General features: G+C 53.3%; 2 protein-coding genes across 3 annotated transcripts; one reads left to right on the forward strand and one right to left on the reverse strand.

Moving 5' to 3' along the window:
• Positions 1-1,829: 1,829 nt before the first annotated feature.
• On the forward strand, positions 1,830-13,227 carry SLC51B (solute carrier family 51 beta subunit). Of its 2 annotated transcripts, none has more exons than XM_014946096.1 (6): positions 1,830-2,031; positions 5,677-5,777; positions 6,758-7,132; positions 10,121-10,264; positions 11,073-11,163; positions 12,674-13,227. In XM_014946096.1, exons 2-6 carry the CDS (start codon positions 5,738-5,740, stop codon positions 12,891-12,893), a joined length of 870 nt encoding a protein of 289 aa, XP_014801582.1. In that variant the 5' UTR covers positions 1,830-2,031; positions 5,677-5,737; the 3' UTR covers positions 12,894-13,227. The 2 variants fall into 2 exon arrangements, with proteins under 2 accessions (XP_014801582.1, XP_014801583.1); XM_014946097.1 differs by lacking the exons at positions 1,830-2,031; positions 5,677-5,777; positions 6,758-7,132 and adding exons at positions 7,815-7,927; positions 8,919-9,196; positions 9,726-9,822.
• Positions 13,228-13,588: 361 nt separating this feature from the next.
• On the reverse strand, positions 13,589-19,762 carry RASL12 (RAS-like family 12). The gene is made up of 6 exons (XM_014946084.1): positions 19,599-19,762; positions 18,661-18,852; positions 18,494-18,550; positions 16,800-16,873; positions 16,514-16,704; positions 13,589-14,931 (listed from the first exon to the last, which is right to left on the reverse strand). The coding sequence occupies exons 2-6, from the start codon at positions 18,767-18,769 to the stop codon at positions 14,547-14,549; spliced, it is 816 nt and encodes a 271-aa protein (XP_014801570.1). The 5' UTR covers positions 18,770-18,852; positions 19,599-19,762; the 3' UTR covers positions 13,589-14,546.
• Between the last annotated feature and the right edge of the window lie 1,377 nt (positions 19,763-21,139).

The raw sequence follows: 21,139 nt of genomic DNA on the forward strand, positions 1-21,139 counted from the left end.
GTTCAAAGGGATTACAGCTGTTATGCCTTGGACACAGTGTACATGAATTTTACCTGAAGATTTATTTGGATATAAATGTTTTTTCCAGCAGAATGAAAGCAACAATCTGATTGTCTCAGGGAAAAAAAAATAATAAAAAAACCCTCACAAATCTTGCTTTCCTACTGCATTTGAACTCTGCTTTTGTACATGAAAAAAAAAAAAGCAACCCTGAATGTTTGGTTATTCTGTAACCAGGCATTTCAGGTCAAAGACACAGAAAGGATCAAAAAAGATAAGCAAAATTGAAACACCAAGGTCAGACAAGTTGTAAGCTCTTCCTAAGAGTAGTGAAGACAAATCCGAGGAGGAAGCAGAACACAAATCAATGTCCTATCTCCACTTTGCTTCCCAGCCAAAGACTCTGAAAGCGTCTCCAAGAAGTAAAAAGATACCTCCCGTTAAAGGGTGCCAACGTTGTCAAGGGAAATATGAAATAAAACACTCACAGCGATCGCTGGAGAGACCGTTCCTGAGCGCATTCACGTTCCTCTGTAGAAGGAGAGGGTCGCTGGGTGCAAGGGCCAGCTCTGACCAGTGGGAAACTGGTTTTATTTCCATGTACATCAGGCTGAGTCCTATATAAATCAAGCCATGTTGGAACCTGGGATGAAAAGGGACCTTCTGGGGCTTTGCAGTCACCCTTCCCCACTTAGAGCCACCTCTTCACCGCGGGTAGCATCTCCATCCCTCTGCTTGGAGGAGACTGCACTACAAGGGCCAGGCATTTGCTTTGTGCCCTTCTCAAAGGCAGGGGGGCAGAGGATTGTGTAGCTTGGGAGACCGCTTGTTGTCCTGTCACTGTCACCTCTGGCATTCCCTAGTGTGATGGCACTTTTTAAACCATCCAATTTGAAACGAGGAGGAAACAAGGCACAGTTTACAGCGTGGCGTGATGTCCCAGCTTGACCTGCCTCCCCCAGCAGAGAGGAGCTCTTGTTCCCCAGAGGATGTGTTTCTGGGCGAGAGCTCCCATCGGATCCCTGCCAGGCTGACGCTGAACAGTAAAACATCTCTGTCTGGGGAGTATGTGTGGCTGCGGGGTGAAATTCCACAGGGGCAGCCAGAGGAAGCTCTGAATCGGACATGAGGTGGGATTCAAAAGATTAATCACACTGGAACACGGCTTCAATGCCAAAGACACTGTATTTCAAGCTGGAAAACACCGAGAACAGGACAAACATGGAGGTTGTGCCTGTCTCCCATTGAGCTTAAGCTAACCAGTGTTAGCTGTGTGCTCCAGACCCATCACGGAGAGGTACCTAGCTCCATCCATGGATCAGGTAGTTCAGGGAGGAGGAATCCTCCTTTCCAAATGTGGATGGCACCAACAGGTAAGCCATCAGCTTTTAGGATATTGACTTGGCCAGCTGTGGCCAGTACCTCTGAAACAGGGGTGGCAACATCTCCAGGGATGGCAGCATCTCAAATGGGTGATTTGTGCTTTGCCTGCAAAGTCAGTCGCTCTTGTAAGATGTTCCGTGAGCCTTAGAATGACTGCTAAAAAAAACCCAAAAAAAGGGCTAATATCTGCTTTATCAGGACATGCTTCCTTTATGCCAGGAGGAATGAGCCAGGCAGAGTGAACGTTATCTTTTATTTTAACCCCAGGGTAACTTATTACTGAGTGTCATTCTACTCGGCGTGCTCTTCTAATAGTGATTATGCCAATAGCTTGAGCAAATAAGCTGGAAGTTCCTAAGGTTCTTTCTTTGGGAAAAGGTCATTCACCTCGTCCTGTAAATGGACCCACTAAAGAGGAGTGTTTTCTTTTTTTTTCCAGGGGCTGGAGTGAACCTCACCTGTTGAACTGGCCTTCACACATGACTCAGGAGCAGAATGAATCACAGCTCATAGCATTCCGAGAGTAGGAGGAAAGGCAGTCGTGTGGCCGTGGTGAGTCGCTGACGGGCGCTCAGAGGAGACGTCTTCAGACACCAGGGCTTCAAGAAGAAATGTAGCTTCCTCTCTGCTGGGAACTGTGTGTTTTTGGTGAGTTAGCGGAGAGGAACGGACATTCCTGGTGCACTAGCTGGTTGGGTTAATTTATAGCTATCTGCAAAGAAAGGCTTGTTTGTTTATCTGTTTCGGTTAGAAAGCTCGGGTCCGTGGAAATTTTAAGCGAAGGCTGTATGGATTGTTTAAGGAGAGACTGAATGGCAAGTGAGAAGCAGGCTGAGATAACTCCTGAGTATAAACAGCCTGGAAAGCAGCCAAAGGAAAATATTTAATGTAACTCGGATTTGCTCTTTAACTTTTGACTTTTCAAAGGTTAAAAGATAGTACAGACTGCCTTCTTGCTTTAGTATTTTAAATATTAAACATTTTTCTTGTGTTCTTTAATTCCACTTTGTCCTTAATGTACCTTTATAAACGAACCTATCCATTTGTATCTCCATGGTATTGTATACCCTGTAAGAATCCCAAAGACAGGACATCCCACTTTTATAATGTATTTGGAATAACTGACGCATTTTAACATTATCAATTTAGATAAGATAACCACCAGAAAGAGAGTCTGACAAGAGGAGACTATTTTACAGAGACCAAGACATTCTAAGTGCATTGTTCCTTATTGTGTAGCGAGTAGAGTGTCCAGAGGGACTCCATCATCTCAACAGAAGCTGTACTTGGTGGTCTTTCCAGAAGACTTTTTTTCCCCCCTCATCTTTATCATTATAGTAATTATCTCAAGACCTCTCGTTTGCAGAGTGAGGGCAACATCTGGCTTGGTAAAGAGTCTTGAGTATTAGACCTGATGAAACCCAACGTACAGAGCACATGGTGGTTTCTCAGCACCGCGTGCTGTGCCCTGGCTGGAAGGTGTCCACGTGCAGCTGAGTGCGTAACCCTTGTGGGGTTATGCCAACCTTTAGAGCATCGATCCCTCAGCTCTGCCTTGTGCCTGTGGTGGGGCTTCTATCTCCAAAGGCTTCCATCATGAGGAAGGATGTTCACGTTTAAGTGCTGGGATCAATACGCAGAGCAAAAAACCAGTCACTTGCCATTTTTCTGTACTTTCTTGAGCCATTTAAGTGCTGGGATCAATACGTAGAGCAAAAAGCGGTCACTTGCCATTTTTCTGTACTTTCTTGAGGTCTCATAGGGTGCCACCAAAGTCCACAGATCCTGATTTTGAACAAGAGGATTTGGGACAGCATTGGTGAGTGACTCTGTTCCTGGAGTAGGCACAGTGTATAAACTTTGCAGCTTTTGATGTGAAAATCCCACTTGAAAACAGAAAGAAATTACAGAATCGTTCAGGTATAAATATAAACTCAAAATAACACAGGTGAAGTGTTTCCTTGAGAAGTGCTGGGAGATCCAGACTCTCCAGAGTGTGTCCAGCCCAACTGTGGGATTTGCTGTTTCCTTACTGGGGAAACTGGTGGTGTGGTCAGTGTCCTAGACCCTGCTCAGGCTCTCCGGTGGGGTAGATACAGTATCCCATTTGAAACCAGAAAGAAATTACAGAATCGTTCAGGAATAAATATAAACTCAAAATAACACAGGTGAAATGTTTCCTTGAGAGGTGCTGGGAGATCCAGACTCTCCAGAGTGTGTCCAGCCCAACTGTGGGATTTGCTGTTTCCTTACTGGGAAAACTGGTAGTGTGGTCAGTGTCCTAGACCCTGCTCAGGCTCTCCGGTGGGGTAGATACAGTGGTCTGAGAACACTTTGTTTTGTAGCTTTGGTGAATGAAACTTCCAAACTGGTTTGGTCAGTTTGATGTAGATGTAAAAGATCTTCAAAATAATCAGGGAGTGGGTTGCCTTAAAGTCTTCTACGTAAATTTCCTGTTAAAGCATGATAAATATCCATTCTGCTACTGTATTGTGCCTGAGACGTACATCTCCTGGGAGAGATTTGGTGATGCTGAAGGCTTTATGAAGTAGTGAAATACTTTTAGCAGCTTTCTAAAGGTCCCTGCTGGGCATGGGAGCTTTAGTGCGGACGCCAGGAGGTGGCCCAGGACTTATGAAACACCTTAGGAGAAAATCAGCAACATGCATGTCAAATATTCCTGTTCCAACAAACGATTAAGACAGAAGCCTTGCACAGCAAGATTTCACACACTCGAGTGGCACGACTTATTAGGGTGTAGCAGACTTGTAACTTGATTTCATTGGCACCAAGACTTTATTTCCTCCTTTCTGAGGGGTGATCCATGTGAATAAGCTACAGCTTACCTGGACGGTAAGGTAATTGGCATCCCAAACTGCAGGGAGCAGCTTTACCAATATTTTTCTGAAATACAAAGTGGACCACGTACTTCAGAGCCCCGTCCTCAAAAAATTGCTAACAGGTGGTTTTCTGGCAGCAGGGAGCAGGCCCGCATGCCTGGTTGGCTATAAAATGTGAACTTTGAATTGTGAAGACATTGAGAAGGGGGGGAAAATAGTAGCAATCATTAGGTCTATAACCGATAGGACAAATGCTTCCCTGAAGAGTCAGCAGCGGCGTTGTTGACACGCCTGGCACGGTGGAACATGCTGGTGAGCAATTTCCAGGGAACAGTTTCAGACAGTGTCAGGCCACCCTAAAAAGGCGGGTAAAAGTTGAGAGTATCACACAGAGTCGTAAAAGTTCCAGGCTTCATATAATAATTAATGGCCTGTGGGGCCAGCGTGTCTGAGGGATGCGTGAGCGTTGTGGTGTCATTCACCTGGGAGGGAGTGATGGTTCAGGTGAGGCCCGTGAGCGGTGGCCTGGGGGGAGTCATTTAACCATCTCAACTAACTCACAGTGGATGGAGGGGAAAGCCCTTTGCTCAGATCAGGTCCCTCCAAAGGAGGCTACAGAACAAGCCTTGGACAAGAAGTCATAAAAACTGGATTGATGCCACTGACAAATGAGGGACTAAAGGTCAAGGATGAGCTTTCTGCTTCCCTGAGGGATGGGAGATACCTTTGCCTCCATGGCAAGCTGTCTTTTCCTCCTCTTGGAGCTGAGCCCTTCACTTCCTCATCTCCATGCCCTTATTCTGCCATGCCTGATTGGCAGCAGGTAGTCACTGGCCACAGAGTATGTGTCCTCTAAGGATGGTGGCAGGGAGCAAGGAGGGAAGCAGCGAGGGTTGTTGGGGAGGGGGTGGCTCCCAGCAGCCCAGCTCCCATCTGCACAGGGTCACCTAGTGAGGGGTCCCAACACTGTGAGGTTCTCCCTCACCTCTCATCCCTCTCTCTTTCCCAGACACCCGTGCACTGAAGAAACACCGGTGAAGGTCCCTCCAAAGGAGGCTACAGAACAAGCCTTGGACAAGAAGTCATAAAAACTGGATTGATGCCACTGACAAATGAGGGACTAAAGGTCAAGGATGAGCTTTCTGCTTCCCTGAGGGATGGGAGATACCTTTGCCTCCATGGCAAGCTGTCTTTTCCTCCTCTTGGAGCTGAGCCCTTCACTTCCTCATCTCCATGCCCTTATTCTGCCATGCCTGATTGGCAGCAGGTAGTCACTGGCCACAGAGTATGTGTCCTCTAAGGATGGTGGCAGGGAGCAAGGAGGGAAGCAGCGAGGGTTGTTGGGGAGGGGGTGGCTCCCAGCAGCCCAGCTCCCATCTGCACAGGGTCACCTAGTGAGGGGTCCCAACACTGTGAGGTTCTCCCTCACCTCTCATCCCTCTCTCTTTCCCAGACACCCGTGCACTGAAGAAACACCGGTGAAGGCGTGATCCATCCCAGCGGCACAGGCAAATATGAAGTTCTTCTGGCTAATCCCATTTTTCCTGCTGCAAGGTAGAGTCTTGGCTTAGAGGAGGATAGTGTGGGTGAAGTAGGTCACACGTGCTGAGGCTGTGCCTCTCCACGGGCTCTCACCCACACTCGGCTCAGCAAGGGGGTGGAAGCTGCACGTACACGTGTAGGAGTTTCCAGCATTGTTGTAGGACCTTAGGAATGCCTCACTGGCTGAGGGCAAAAGCATGTGGATAGTATTAGGGCAAAGACAGGCATTAAAATCCTGTTGCAATCTCTTTGATACCCAGGAAGATGGTTGTCTCATGGACATTTGATTTTTTCCCCCAATATCAATGTATGTTGGGGGGAAACATACCCAACCTTCTGCACCTCTGCTGTGTGGAGGGATCCTTCAGCTGACACTTTAAGGTTAGAGAGCCAAACTGGAAAGACCTGAGCCCCAAACGCTTCCCCCTGTGGTCCCCCAGAAACAGAGACGTTGGAGGCAGTTCCTATTTCATCCAGCTGAAGTGGGACATCAAGGTGTCTGTCCCCAGAAGCAAAGCAGAAGCCAGCAATGAGGTTCCCAAAAGGGTCTGAGCCTCCTCTGCTTGGAACAAACCAAGAGAGTAGCCTCCTGTCTCCCAGGAATGGCAGGAAGGGGCTGAGCGTGGGCCAGGCTGTGGGGCAGAGCTCAAGTCTAGGACAGGAGCTTACCATGGTCTCTTCTCCATGGAACAGCTACAGATACAGCTTCAAACAGAGCTCAGCACTAGTCGCAAGGGCAAGTCTAGCTGAGCTTCCCAGGACCCACCCAAAAGGATGTGCTGAGAAGTGCAGGTTAGGGAAAGTTCAGCTACGAGCCCAGGAGCTCAGAGAGAAGCTGGACTGGAGGCAGTTTGCCTCTTGAATGCCTTTTGCCCTACGCTGCTCTCCCAGTTCCAGGCCTGGGTGTCATTCCTGTCTGCCCTATACACTCTGTGTGTGTGTGTGTCCTGTGCTTGGGGGGTGGCCACGCTCATACGGTGCTTTCTTTGCAGACGCTGCAGCTTTTCTGATGAAAAATGCTAAATTCAAGCTGTGTTTACGAGCCAGCGTGGTAGGTGAGAGTTTGCTGCTGGAGGACTGTGATCCAGAGTCAGTTTTCCAGGACTGGTCTTGGCAAGGAGATTCTCTGCTGAATCGTGGCACTCAGAGCTGCCTCTCCCTGGTGGGGTCCAACGGGGTGCAGATGGGTCTCTGCGACAGAACGAGCTACATGAGCTGGGACTGCTCGAATTCGCTGCTCTCTCCTCTGGGTGGCAGCCAGAGCTACCTGGTGGCCAACAAGAAAGGAGTCACCCTCAGTAACGTGAGGAACCTCAAGGCCCAATGGCAAGATGCGGCAGACAGGAGCGTCTGCGAGGTGAAAGCAGGTAAGAGCTACAGACCCAGGGACAGGTGACACACACACACACACACATACACACGCTGCTGGGGAATGTGGAAAGGCACAGTCAACATCTTGGGGTCTTTCCAACCCTGCGTGTGCCCGATAAGCAGTGTGAGCCAGGAATGCTCTCCACTTTTCGGTGCGTGAAATAAGGCTGTGCCCTCGTGGCTACGTTCTGCCTGGTTGGAGGGACGTGCTGGGCAACCCCAGGGGCCAAGGGGAAGGCCATTTCTGGCGGAGGGGAAAGCCCTTTGCTCAGATCAGGTCCCTCCAAAGGAGGCTACAGAACAAGCCTTGGACAAGAAGTCATAAAAACTGGATTGATGCCACTGACAAATGAGGGACTAAAGGTCAAGGATGAGCTTTCTGCTTCCCTGAGGGATGGGAGATACCTTTGCCTCCATGGCAAGCTGTCTTTTCCTCCTCTTGGAGCTGAGCCCTTCACTTCCTCATCTCCATGCCCTTATTCTGCCATGCCTGATTGGCAGCAGGTAGTCACTGGCCACAGAGTATGTGTCCTCTAAGGATGGTGGCAGGGAGCAAGGAGGGAAGCAGCGAGGGTTGTTGGGGAGGGGGTGGCTCCCAGCAGCCCAGCTCCCATCTGCACAGGGTCACCTAGTGAGGGGTCCCAACACTGTGAGGTTCTCCCTCACCTCTTGTCCCTCTCTCTTTTCCAGGCACCCGTGCACTGAAGAAACACCGGTGAAGGCGTGATCCATCCCAGCGGCACAGGCAAATATGAAGTTCTTCTGGCTAATCCCATTTTTCCTGCTGCAAGGTACCGTCTTGGCTTAGAGGAGGATAGTGTGGGTGAAGTAGGTCACACGTGCTGAGGCTGTGCCTCTCCACAGGCTCTCACCCACACTCGGCTCAGCAAGGGGGTGGAAGCTGCACGTACACGTGTAGGAGTTTCCAGCATTGTTGTAGGACCTTAGGAATGCCTCACTGGCTGAGGGCAAAAGCATGTGGATAGTATTAGGGCAAAGACAGGCATTAAAATCCTGTTGCAATCTCTTTGATACCCAGGAAGATGGTTGTCTCATGGACATTTGATTTTTTCCCCCAATATCAATGTACGTTGGGGGGAAACATACCCAACCTTCTGCACCTCTGCTGTGTGGAGGGATCCTTCAGCTGACACTTTAAGGTTAGAGAGCCAAACTGGAAAGACCTGAGCCCCAAACGCTTCCCCCTGTGGTCCCCCAGAAACAGAGACGTTGGAGGCAGTTCCTATTTCATCCAGCTGAAGTGGGACATCAAGGTGTCTGTCCCCAGAAGCAGAGCAGAAGCAGAGCAGAAGCCAGCAATGAGGTTCCCAAAAGGGTCTGAGCCTCCTCTGCTTGGAACAAACCAAGAGAGTAGCCTCCTGTCTCCCAGGAATGGCAGGAAGGGGCTGAGCGTGGGCCAGGCTGTGGGGCAGAGCTCAAGTCTAGGACAGGAGCTTACCATGGTCTCTTCTCCATGGAACAGCTACAGATACAGCTTCAAACAGAGCTCAGCACTAGTCGCAAGGGCAAGTCTAGCTGAGCTTCCCAGGACCCACCCAAAAGGATGTGCTGAGAAGTGCAGGTTAGGGAAAGTTCAGCTACGAGCCCAGGAGCTCAGAGAGAAGCTGGACTGGAGGCAGTTTGCCTCTTGAATGCCTTTTGCCCTACGCTGCTCTCCCAGTTCCAGGCCTGGGTGTCATTCCTGTCTGCCCTATACACTCTGTGTGTGTGTGTGTCCTGTGCTTGGGGGGTGGCCACGCTCATACGGTGCTTTCTTTGCAGACGCTGCAGCTTTTCTGATGAAAAATGCTAAATTCAAGCTGTGTTTACGAGCCAGCGTGGTAGGTGAGAGTTTGCTGCTGGAGGACTGTGATCCAGAGTCAGTTTTCCAGGACTGGTCTTGGCAAGGAGATTCTCTGCTGAATCGTGGCACTCAGAGCTGCCTCTCCCTGGTGGGGTCCAACGGGGTGCAGATGGGTCTCTGCGACAGAACGAGCTACATGAGCTGGGACTGCTCGAATTCGCTGCTCTCTCCTCTGGGTGGCAGCCAGAGCTACCTGGTGGCCAACAAGAAAGATAAATAAATTCTATGGATGTGCTGAGAAGTGCGGGTTAGGGAAAGTTCAGCTACAAGCCCAGGAGCCCAGAGAGAAGCTGGACTGGAGGCAGTTTGCCTCTTGAATGCCTTTTGCCCTACGCTGCTCTCCCAGTTCCAGGCCTGGGTGTCATTCCTGTCTGCCCTATACACTCTGTGTGTGTGTGTGTCCTGTGCTTGGGGGGTGGCCACGCTCATACGGTGCTTTCTTTGCAGACGCTGCAGCTTTTCTGATGAAAAATGCTAAATTCAAGCTGTGTTTACGAGCCAGCGTGGTAGGTGAGAGTTTGCTGCTGGAGGACTGTGATCCAGAGTCAGTTTTCCAGGACTGGTCTTGGCAAGGAGATTCTCTGCTGAATCGTGGCACTCAGAGCTGCCTCTCCCTGGTGGGGTCCAACGGGGTGCAGATGGGTCTCTGCGACAGAACGAGCTACATGAGCTGGGACTGCTCGAATTCGCTGCTCTCTCCTCTGGGTGGCAGCCAGAGCTACCTGGTGGCCAACAAGAAAGGAGTCACCCTCAGTAACGTGAGGAACCTCAAGGCCCAATGGCAAGATGCGGCAGACAGGAGCGTCTGCGAGGTGAAAGCAGGTAAGAGCTACAGACCCAGGGACAGGTGACACACACACACACACACGCTGCTGGGGAATTTGGAAAGGCACAGTCAGCATCCTGGGGTCTTTCCAACCCTGCGTGTGCCCGATAAGCAGTGTGAGCCAGGAATGCTCTCCACTTTTCGGTGCGTGAAATAAGGCTGTGCCCTCGTGGCTACGTTCTGCCTGGTTGGAGGGACATGCTGGGCAACCCTGAGGGCCAAGGGGAAGGCCATTTCTGGCCCGAATTATTGCAGTGAGCAACCATTTCATCTTTCTGCTCTTTTCCTGCACAGCTGAGGCAGAGCCAGACAGGTACTTCACCGCAGCGCTTGTCAGCACACACACCTATGACCCCATAGCAGGGAACATCACCCTTGCGCTGGGTATGGATGGAGCAGAGCTGGAGGAGCTGCTCTGGTTCTTCCGCAGAGAAGACCGTAAGTCCCATTGACCTTCCTGGTTTGAGAGTTGAAATCCAGCTACACAGTCCTGGGCTGTTAACCCTCCTGCCTGATGGAGATGCCCAAAGGAATTACCCCAGGAGGTGATTTACCCCAAAAATATAAACCCTCCTTCTCACCTCCGCAAGATGGTGGCCATGGTGAAGACAGGCATGAGGCTTTGCTGAGATAGTGTCTGCTCCCAGAGGGGGTGTTCAGCCTCTTTCCACCTGCCAAGAGAGCAAAGGTCTGGGATGACCAGTGATTTTGGCAGGGTGGAGGGAGCAGATCGATACGAGCGGGTCAGCGCCCCGAGGTTCATCTTCAAAGCCACGAAAATCAAGGCTGGAGCATCTGCTGCCGCCTGTGCTGCCGGTGTCCGAGGGCAAATTCTACCTGCCTGAGCGTGGCAGCAGGGAGGAAAGCTGCAGAGCTGGGGGGAGGCCCTTCTTGCAGTGCCCGTGGTGGGATGCTGCCCCTCTCAGCCTGGCTCCCACCCCCAAGCACGGCCGCTCTCAGCTCTCCAGCGAGGATGAGGAGCCATGAAAGGCAGATGTGGTGCAGCGTTGAGATACCAGGGGGCTGGGAGAAGCAGAAGGCAGTTGTGTAAATCAGTCCCTTGCCCAGGAAGGGAGAGTTGGTTGAGATTATCCCCAAAAACGTGAGCTGGGTCCTCACCTCTGCCCTCATCCTGCAGCCAAGCCATGGCACTCTGAGGTGGGGACCCTCAGAAGATGCCTGGCTGGGCTCTGCAGGCCACGCTGCTCTGTGGGGGCTGATGTTGCCTCTCTGTGCTTTCCTCCAGCCTCGACGTGGAATTACTCCGTCCTTGCGCTTTCCTTCGTGGCCATGATTTTGGGTCTCGTCCTCCTGGCCCTTAACATTGTGCGAAACAGGTGAGTCGGAAAAATTTGGGGCTCTTTTGGTTGCATGGTGGTGCACTGAGACCTGCCCAGGCAGGGGTTTGGGCAGGGCAGGGCAGCACACTGAGGCACAGGGCAGGAACGAGCCCTGGGTGATGGGGAGAAGAGAAAAGGTAAACTCCCTTTGAACTTTGAAGAGCAAAGGTAAACTCCCTTCATTGTCAAGCCCTGCCTGACTCCCTGCTCTCCTCATGTGTCACTTGGAACAAGTGGCTTCTCCAGGCCCTGGATCCTCACTGGTAAAGCATCTACAACAGCTCTGCCCAGCCCAAGAGGGCTGTTGGGAGGGAAGTGACATTAAATATGTGGGATGAGATGCTCTCCCATAAAGTAAGAGGGAATATAGGGGCTCTGGAGCAGGACACCCCAGCCTTTCCCCATCTGCGTTCCCACAATGTTCCCCTGGGCCATACTGCACAGCAGCCCTGCAGCTGGGGACAACTCACTGTCTTCTACCGCAAGAAAGCTTACATCTGGGCTGAAACTTTCATCTTAAAATGAGAGGAAAAGAGCTAACATTACAAGCCTGCCATGCTCTCACCTGACTGATGGCTTGCTGGGTGCTGCCTCCTCCCTTTGACACCCCAGCCTTTCCCCATCTGCGTTCCCACAATGTTCCCCTGGGCCATACTGCACAGCAGCCCTGCAGCTGGGGACAACTCACTGTCTTCTACAGCAAGAAAGCTTACATCTGGGCCGGAGCTTTTGTCTTAAAATAAGAGGAAAAGAACTAAAGTTACAAGCCTGCCATGCTCTCACCTGACCAATGGCTTGCTGGGTGCTGCCTCCTCCCTTTGGGTGCTGTGGTGTTCTCTGAGTGCAAACCCCACAGCTGTGGGCACTTAAACATCTCACAGCTCTTCACATGACCCAGAACAGCTGGTGGGCATTGCCTGGAGGCAGCTGATGTGTTCCCAGGGGATGCCAAGAAATGGATGTCACCACCACGGCAAGGGGAATAGGTCTCCAGAGCAGGGCAACAAAGCTGGTGAGGGGTCTGGAGCACAAGTCTTATGAGGAGAGGCTGAGGGAGCTGGGGGTATTCAGCCTGGAGAAGAGGAGGCTGAGGGGAGACCTTATTGCTCTCTACAACTCCCTGAAAGGAGGGGGTAGAGAGGTGGGGGTCGGTCTCTTCTCCCAAGTCACAGGTGACAGGACGAGAGGAAATGGCCTCAAGTTACTCCAGGGGAGGTTCAGGCTGGATATTAGGAAAATTTTTTTCACTGAAAGGGTTATCAGCCATTGGAATGGGCTGCCCAGGGAGGTGGTTGAGGCACCATCCCTGGAGGTGTTCAAAAGACGGGTTGATGTAGTGCTGGGAGATATGGTTTAGTGATGGTGATGCTTCTTGTTTGTTGTGTGGGTGTCTGTTTTTGTCAAAATTAGGTTGAGGGCTGGACAAGATTATCTTTAAGGTCCCTTCCAACCTAGAAGATTCTGTGATTCTGTGATTCTGTAATTCCTTCTTATGCTTCCCCTGCAGGAAAAGGAAGATCCACGCCTACGGAGGAGCAGAGCAAATGGTCCAGCAGGATGAGCTGGAAGCCAAGCAAGCCCTGATGCCCGTGCAGGAGTACAGCCCAGCCCAACTGCAAAAGCAGGAGCCGGTGCCCCAGGATCATAGATCAGGAGACGTGATGGTCCAGTGGAAGGACGGGACCGTCACCTCCCTGTACACAGCGAGGTCTGAGGACGCCGTGTAACGGCAGCTGACGTCAAACCATTTAGGCCTTAAGGAATGTGTCAGAACGTCTCAATTCGGAGTGATGGAAGTTTAAAAATGCAGTTTAGCCTGGGGAAAAAAAGAGAGAGAATAAAAAGAAAGCAGCAGAGCTGCACCAGGTGGCTCTGGACTGGAGGCAAACCCGTGCCTCCCCCGTTTCAGCTCCTGGCTGGTCTTCACCCTGCTGCCTCCAGCCTTCTCTCCTGCACCAGCATCACCCCCTCCCTCGGCTGCCACCTTCCTCCCTGCGACGGGTGGGAGCTGAGCTGGGGCGGGAGGTGGGAAACTGGGGGCTCTTCCTGAGGCCGGCCAGGGAACACACTGAATTTCACTGAATTTTTAGAGTTGGAAGGGACCATAGAGATCATCTCGTCCAGCTCCCCTGCTAAAGCAGGATTGCCCTCCTGTCCCGTCAGGGAAACAGCCACGCTGAGGTGCTTTTGTTCTTTTCAGAAATCGTCTTTATTAAAATATTTTCCAGGGATTGCCGTCCTGTCCCATCAGGAAAACAGCCACACTGAGGTGCTTTTGTTCTTTTCAGAAATCGTCTTTATTAAAATATTTTCCAAAGCGGTTGATCGAAAGCCCGTGTTGAATCTCTCTTTCCATCACTATAGGTCATATATATATATTTATATCTATATGTACAAATATACAGGTGGATGTTTTTCGAAAGCCTGTGTTGAATCTCTCTCTCCATCACTATAGGTCATATATATATATATTTATATCTATATGTACAAATATACAGGTGGATGTTTTATGCCACAGAGTGGCTGCAGCTCCAGGGAGAAGCAGAACATTTGACCTGACACAGCAAATGAGACAGAACACGCAGCCCCTGGCCCTGGTGAGGGCACAGGTGGAGCCTGCTCTGCTTTAGCAGCCACTTCTCACCCCTCACCGGGCACGTGGAGAAGCCACAAAATAATTTAAGACATTTTTTTGGAAATACATCAGTCTTTTAAACGAAGGCTTTTCAGAGCCTGTCCTCACCAGTGAAGCATCTCTCCTTGAAAAGCCTTTGAAAAGCAACAGCGGATTGTAAAAAGTTGGTTAAAAACCCAGCTCTTTTGGTATGACTTATTTCGATGCAGGGGAGTTGGTTTCAGAACGCCTTTAGTTGGCTGAAACAACACCTGCACCTTTCTCGTTTAGATTAAAAAAACATATAAATTCTTCCTACTTATTGCTCTGGTGGGGGGGCTGTGAGACGAACGAGATGGGTGCCTCCATACCTGATTAATTAATTCCCCCCTCCTGGGCTCCCACCAGCTGGCTGGGGGGGTCCTGGGGGACACCCCTCACCCTCCTGGCGTTGCTCTTGGCTCTGGCTGCTCCGGAACTCCTGGGATCCACATGGAAAATGGGGTTGGCTCCCGGTGCTGGTGGCAGGACAGGGTGCAAGCACCACGGCAGTGCTCAGCCAGGGGGGCAGAAGAGCCTGGGTGGGCACAGGCAGAGGGATGCCACAGCCAAATTTGGGCCCTCAGCTCCCCGTCCACACGCCAAATCGCCACCTCAGGGGGACCTGGGCCACTGTTTGCCCATGAGTCCATCATGGATGGTCTCATCCCTGGTGGAGCCGGGAGGGATGGGGGGGTCTCTCACCGCCCCGGGGGGGGGAGACATCCTAAAATATCTTGAAGCCTTTCAGCAAGGTGAGCGTGGGAGCTTTCCTCTTGCTCTGAGCCCGCGAGGACTTGACGGTGACCAGCTTGGCCTGGGCCACCGAAGGGATCTCCTTGCAGTTGAGGGTGGAGAGGGTGGTGAAGGTGCAGCTGGCCACCCCGTGGCGGGCGGGCAAGGCCACCGGCGTGGCCACCGGCAGGCAAGGCCGCTCCTCGGTGATGAAGAGGGGCCGGAGGGGCTGGCTGCCCTCCGCCTGGCGCCGCACCTCCCGCACGGCCTCGTGGAAGACATGCTGCACCCCGGCAAAGTCCTGGCACGCCGACACCTCGTAGAAGAGGGACCCGAACCTGGTCGCCAGGGACATCCCTTCGGCTGCAGGGACCTGCCTGGCGGGAGAAGAGGGGACGGGGGCAGCATCCGTTAGGGATACAAAGATGATGAGGGGGCTGGAGCATCTCCCTGATGAGGAAAAGCTGAGGGACTTGGGTCTTTTCAGTCTGGAGAAGAGAAGGCTGAGGGGGGATCTGATCAATGCTTATAAATACTTCAAGGGTGGGTGTCAGGAGGATGGGGCCAGGCTTTTTTCAGTGGTGCCCAGGGACAGGACAAGAGGGAATGGGCACAAACTTGAATATAAGAAGTTCCATCTAAACACGAGGAGGAACTTTCCTGTGAGGGTGGCAGAGCCCTGGAAGAGGCTGCCCAGAGAGGTGGTGGAGTTTCCTTCTTTGGAGACATTCAAACCCACCTGGACACGTTTCTGTGCGACCTGCTCTGGGTGGACCTGCGTTGGCAGGGGGTTGGACTAGATGATCTCCAGAGGTCCCTTCCAACCCCATGTGATTCTGTGATCCCCTGGGGTGCTGTGACCACCTGAAAAGCTGGGAGCAAGGGGTGCCGGCTGGGAGCAATGGACCCTGTATCCCAGTGAGCACTGAGCAGCATCTGCTTGTCCCACCTCACAGAATGATACGGAGTTGGAAGGGACCTCTGGAGATCATCCAGTCCAACCCCCTGCCAGAGAAAGGTTACCCAAAGCAGGTCGCACAGAAACGTGTCCAGGTGGGGTTTGAATGTCCCCAGAGAAGGAGACTCCACCACCTCCCTGGGCAGCCTCTTCCAGGGCTCTGCCACCCTCAAAGTGAAAAGTTCCTCCTCATGTTTAGATGGAACTCCTTATGTTCAAGTTCGTGACCTCCTGGGACAAGCGGGGGACATGAATCCAAAAGAGTTTTGCCTTTCCCGAAATCCTGGAGCAATGAACCACACAGTTCCCTGGGGAATCGTGCAACTTCCCGTGCTGGGGGGGTGTGTGTGTCAGGGACACGGGGAGGGGGGACTGGACGTGATGGCGGTGCTCTGGGGAGCAGGTCCTCACTGTGGGGAGGGGGAAGCCTCCCTGCCGGGAGCACGGGGGGGTTCGGCAATGGGTGGGGGGGTTTCAGCAATGTGTGTGACTCAAGGATCAGTGGGATCAACGCTCAGAACAGCCCAAAAAGCCAGAAAAACACAGTGGGGATGGGGTGAGAAAGGGCTCCAGGGAAAGGGCACATCCAGAAGGGGAGCGAGGAGCTGGAGCGGGTTCGAGCAGCGTCACCGCAGCCAAAAAACATCCCTCTGGAAATACCAACGGGGCTCAAAATACACAACATCAACCCCCCGGGCAGGAGAGCAGGAACCTCTGAGATGTAGGAGAACTTGGTGAATACCAAGAAGTGGAAAGGACCACAAAAAAAAAAAAAAAATCAGATTTGGGGTTTGCATCCCAGCCGGAGGGATGGGGGGGGTGATGTGTGAGTTCTCCCCCCCAGCCCCACCAGGAAAAGACAGCCTGGCCCCCTGCCCGATACCTGTACTGCTCCATGTCCAGCTTGTTGCCCACCAGGAGCACGGGGCAGTGGCGCTGGTGATGTGTGAGCTCTCCCCCCCCACCACCAAGAAAAGACAGCCTGACCCCGTGGCCAATACCTGTACTGCTCCATGTCCAGCTTGTTGCCCACCAGGAGCACGGGGCAGCGGCGCTGGCAGCCCCTGGCGTGCAGGGCGAGGACCTCCAGGTAGTGCTGGCAGCCGTCAAAGCTCTTCCTGTCCTCGATGCTGTAGACCACAAGGAAGGCACTGGCCCAACGCAGGTAGCGCTCACAGTTCCCGGGGCCATCCTGGGGGATGAGAGGAGCACCTGAGCCCTGCTCCAGCCATGGTCCAGCCAGGTCACGCCGGGTATTTGGCACCCAGAGGTGCCCCGGTGCCTCACCTGGTCGGCGGTGTCCATCACCTTCAGCAGCACGGGCTGCTGGTCCACCAGCTCCTCCGAGGCGTAGGTGTCCTCTGCAAGGAGAAGCGTGGTTGTGAGGATGGGCTTTGGGGAAGGGGGGGGTCTTCTCTAAAGACATTTTTTTTTGTTTGGTTGTTTTTTTGTTTTGTTTTGTTTTGTTTTGTTTTGTTTTTAATGTGGTTGGACTCGATGATCTCGGAGGTCCCTTCCAACCACTAAGATTCTGTGATTCTGTGAAAGCCCTGGATGCTTGGAACATAGAATCATAGAATCATAGAATGGTTTGGGTTGGAAGGTACCTCAAAGATCATCTAGTTCCAACCCCCCTGCCCTGGGCAGGGACACCTCCCACCAGACCAGGTTGCTCCAAGCCCCATCCAGCCTGGCCTTGAACCCCTCCAGGGATGGGGCATCCACAACTTCCCTGGGCAACCTGTTCCAGTGTCTCACCACCCTCATAGTAAAAAATTTCTTCCTGAGATCTAATCTGAATCTTTCTTATTCCAATTTAAAACCGTTTCCCCTTGACCTATCATTACCCTTCCTGGCAAAGAGTCCCTCCCCAGCTCTTCTATAGGCACCCTTCAGATATTGAAAGGCCGCTAACGTGGTGGAAAAAGTTCATCCCCTCGTGAGGAGGATCCTCCACCAATGTCTCCCTCCCGAGACACCATTATTTGGGGGTGCTGGTGGTGATGCTGCTGGGAGAGCCAATCTGGGAGCAGTTATTTCCCCCTGCCTGGGCTCCCCTGGGAGACAGAGGGAGGGGAAGGAGCCCAGCGTGGCAATCACTGCCTCCAGGGCTCAGCCCTTATCTAAATGCCAAGACCTGGTGAGATAAAGCGAGCTGGGGGCTCGACTTCGGGGCTGCTTCCCAATAAATCAGGCAGAAGGAGCACCCCTTTATTTCGGAAGGAGGGCAGGCAGGGAGAGCAGCTGAGCCGTTCCCCTGGGAGGAAGATGCCTTCTCCCAGCTGGGTCCTAACGGATGTGTTTCTTAAAGGTTTTGACGTGGGAAGATGAAACCGCATTCCCAAAAACAGATCCGAGGAGGAAAGGATTTATCCTTCTTTCCTAAGAGTCGCTGAGTTATTAAGGGCTGGAGTTCCTGGACAAGGTCCATATCTCCCTAATGTCCCCGATAAATCATTTACGGTTCTTCCCCGCGCCCTGGAGTCAGGCCTAGGAAAATAGTTATTAATTACTCAAAGAAGTGGAAAAAAAAATAAAAATGCCCAGAACAGCTCACTGCAAAGCACAGCCCCCGGAGCTGCCCGTTCTGCAGCCCCCACTTGCTGCCCCATCCCCGTCCCTGTCCCCATCCTCATCCCCTGCCCGACACCCCCAGGAACGAGCAGGAGGCACGAGATGCTCCCCAAAAATCCCCCAATAATTCAGTTTTCAGTTTCTTTGGGGAGGAACCGACGTTGCCCCGTGGGATGTGCCCGCGGAGAGAGCGCTGCTTCCACCTCTGCTTTCACAGCAGGTGGGTTTGGGTCAAATCCTGCCCTTCCGTTGTTTTTCATGCAATTTTGAGTGGGATTTCCCCTCCCCGCTTCCCCCCTTAAATGCCATATTCCATATTCATGGGAAACACAGGAGATGGGAAGGATGCTCCGTGGGAGCTCATGGGGAACAACCCAGGGGAAAAACCCACGGAGAAAGAGTCTTACCCAAGTTGGGGTCATACTCGCTGATGAACCTCTTGGTTAGAAACTTCACGGTCAGGGCTGTGGGAGGTGAAAGAGGTGGGTGAGGTGGGGGTCCCCCCATGGCACCGGCACCCTGGCACCCCCCAGGCTGCCTGGCCATCCCCGTGGTGGCAGGGCACCCTTCTCACCTGACTTGCCAGCCCCTCGGCACCCCAGGATGGCCACGTTGCACTCGGCGAGGGGGCTCTGGGGCGGCCGCTCGCCCCCAACTCGGGGTTTGCCAAACATCGAGGACATCCTCCGTCCTGGGGGAGAGAGCGAGGGGACGTGGGGCACCCACTGCCACGCCGGAGGGGGACCTTCCCGTGGGGTGCCCCATCCTGGGGGAAAAAGGGGTTGAGCAGCATCGAGGGAGGGAGATCTGCTCCCCTCCATCCGCATCCTGCAGCCAGGACAGCCAGCATCCCACCCCACCAACGACAGGGACATCCCCCTCCATCCCTCTGCCCACCCATCGCAGCCCAGAAAGAGAAGAGAAACGCAGCATCCCACCTTGAAACCCACCGCCGGAGGAGATGTGGGGCTGGCTGGGGGGGCTGGGGGAGCGGCGGCGGCCGCCGGGGCTGCGGATGAATGAGGCAGGAGGAGGCTCCCTCCGGCTCCCATCGCCCGGGCCCCGGCCAAACTCCTTGTAAGGAAAGCTGCCGCGCCGGCGGCGGGATGGACACGCTGCCCCCGCCGCCCCGAGGACAGTCACACGCCAGCCCCCCAAGCTCCTTCAGGCTTCAGGCAAGGGACCCCAGGCCCCCAAAACCCACTGTGCCCACACTTGGTGGCCACCTCGCCGAGCCCCCAGCAAGAAAAAGCTCAGTCCCGCTCCCCTGGCTGAGGCCGGTGCACTCATGACACCTCCCGCCAGCAGGAGCAGTGCCCCAGGAGTGATGCTGCCAGCACAGCCACCCTCCTGCCCACCCCATTTGAGCACAGGCACCTTCTGCTGCTGGCAGAAACTTTGCAGGGATAAAAAAACCCCCAAAAAATCAACAAAAACAAAACAAAAAAACCCAAAAATGTGCTTTTTCCACCCAAAAGGCAGGATCCCGAGGGGAGGACGGGGAGCACTCACCGCTGCTGCCCGCACCGAGCCATCAGCCAGCACCCAGTGGGCTCGGAGCCCGAGTAGGTGGTGGAGGCTGAAGTCAGCGTTGTCATGGCGATTGCAGGCGTTTTGGGATGGGGCTCAGCGCCCGGGACGGCAGGATACGGCCCCTGGACAGCCCCGAGGGGTCCCTATGGGGGCGCGGGGGGGGGCTGTACCCAGGGCTTGGGGGGCAGAGGCTGCTGCTGCTGCTGTGCCCTTGGGATTATTGCCCGTTCATGCAGGGAGGATATTTTTAAACCCTCCCAAAATAGTCTGGGAGTGGGGAAGTTCCTGCGAGCCCCAGGGATGGGGAGGATGAGGAGGATGAGGAGGATGAGGATCGCTCCCCTGCGGGAAGCAAAGCCCCTCTGGAGACCCCCAGACCCTCTTTGGACTCAGGGGAAGGATGCTTAAAAGCAATCAGAGCTAATTGTGGGATTTTAAATCGGGGTTTCCATAATGATGGGAACACAAGTGCAAAGCTCTCACCTTCGCCCCTAAATTGAGATTTTTGGGGAACCCGCTGGGGCCACTTTTGGGGAACCCCCTGGGGCCACGATCCTGGGGCAATGGCTTTGTTGTCACACGGTGCCCCTGAAGGTCCTGGCTGCTGGCAGGAGGGTGCTGAGGAGAGGAGGAACAGATACACCTTTGGCAACGTGGAATAAATCATGCATCAACAAAAAAGACCAGGGGCAGGTGGTGATGAAGGGAACTGGGGGCCCTGTCACCATCCCCCCCAGAACCCCACGGCAGAGACAAAATGGGATTTCTAGCCAGAAAAAGCTGGGAAGAGCAAGCACACAAATGAGCAACGTGCCCCAAATAACACTTTTCTTCACCATCAACCTCTACATGAGTTTTGGGGGGATTGTCTCTGCCCACGGGGGAGCAGGAGGGGACTTTTTTTGGGGGGGTTGTCTCTGCTCCACAGGGGAACAGGAGGGGACTTTCCCCCAGAGCAGGATTTTGCTGCACTTCATGTTTTTTCACCCCAGGATCCCCAGGTGAAACACAAGCTGGTTTATGGCTCCTCGCACCGGGGATGGATGTTGCCCAGGTTGGTCCACACCTCCTCCCTGGGCAGGGTGGCAAAGGGAATGGCCCCAGAAAGGTCTCTCCCTCCCCATGACCACGCTCAGGGGCAGCAAAACCCCTTTCCTATGGCTGGGTGGGATGGCATGGAGATTTGTTGAGGTTACCCCCTCTCTGTGGCCATAAAACTCACTTTTATACAGAAAAAAAAAAAATCAATAGTGCTGGAAAACGCTCTTCCCAGCCACACAAACGTGTTGCCCTCCCTGAGGGCATCACCAGGAGGATGCCCAAGAGCAAGGAGACATAAACCCGGCTTCCCCGGGGGGTGGTGGGGCATCCTGGGTGGGTGGGATGAGCTGGGGCATCTCCACCACGACCCAGCGGCGTCAGAGGAGCCCTGTCTGCGTTTTGGGTGGGCAGCTGAGCTCTGTGGATGCCTTTGAAAGGTCACGAGCTCGGCTATCTTTAGCCCAAGGTATTTATATTAC

The sequence above is a fragment of the Calidris pugnax genome, unplaced genomic scaffold, assembly GCF_001431845.1.
Source record: "Calidris pugnax isolate Ruff unplaced genomic scaffold, ASM143184v1 scaffold134, whole genome shotgun sequence".
Classification (NCBI taxonomy): Eukaryota; Metazoa; Chordata; class Aves; order Charadriiformes; family Scolopacidae; genus Calidris; species Calidris pugnax.

Coding starts and splice junctions, on each gene's coding strand:
- SLC51B (XM_014946096.1), top strand. CDS start 5,738: ATGAAGTTCTTCTGGCTAATCCCATTTTTCCTGCTGCAAG. Junction 10,265..11,072: donor GTTCTTCCGCAGAGAAGACC/GTAAGTCCCATT, acceptor GCTTTCCTCCAG/CCTCGACGTGGAATTACTCC. Junction 11,164..12,673: donor CTTAACATTGTGCGAAACAG/GTGAGTCGGAAA, acceptor CTTCCCCTGCAG/GAAAAGGAAGATCCACGCCT.
- RASL12 (XM_014946084.1), bottom strand. CDS start 18,769: ATGTCCTCGATGTTTGGCAAACCCCGAGTTGGGGGCGAGCGGCCGCCC. Junction 16,874..18,493: donor CGAGTATGACCCCAACTTGG/GTAAGACTCTTT, acceptor TTCTCCTTGCAG/AGGACACCTACGCCTCGGAG. Junction 16,705..16,799: donor TGATGGACACCGCCGACCAG/GTGAGGCACCGG, acceptor CTCATCCCCCAG/GATGGCCCCGGGAACTGTGA.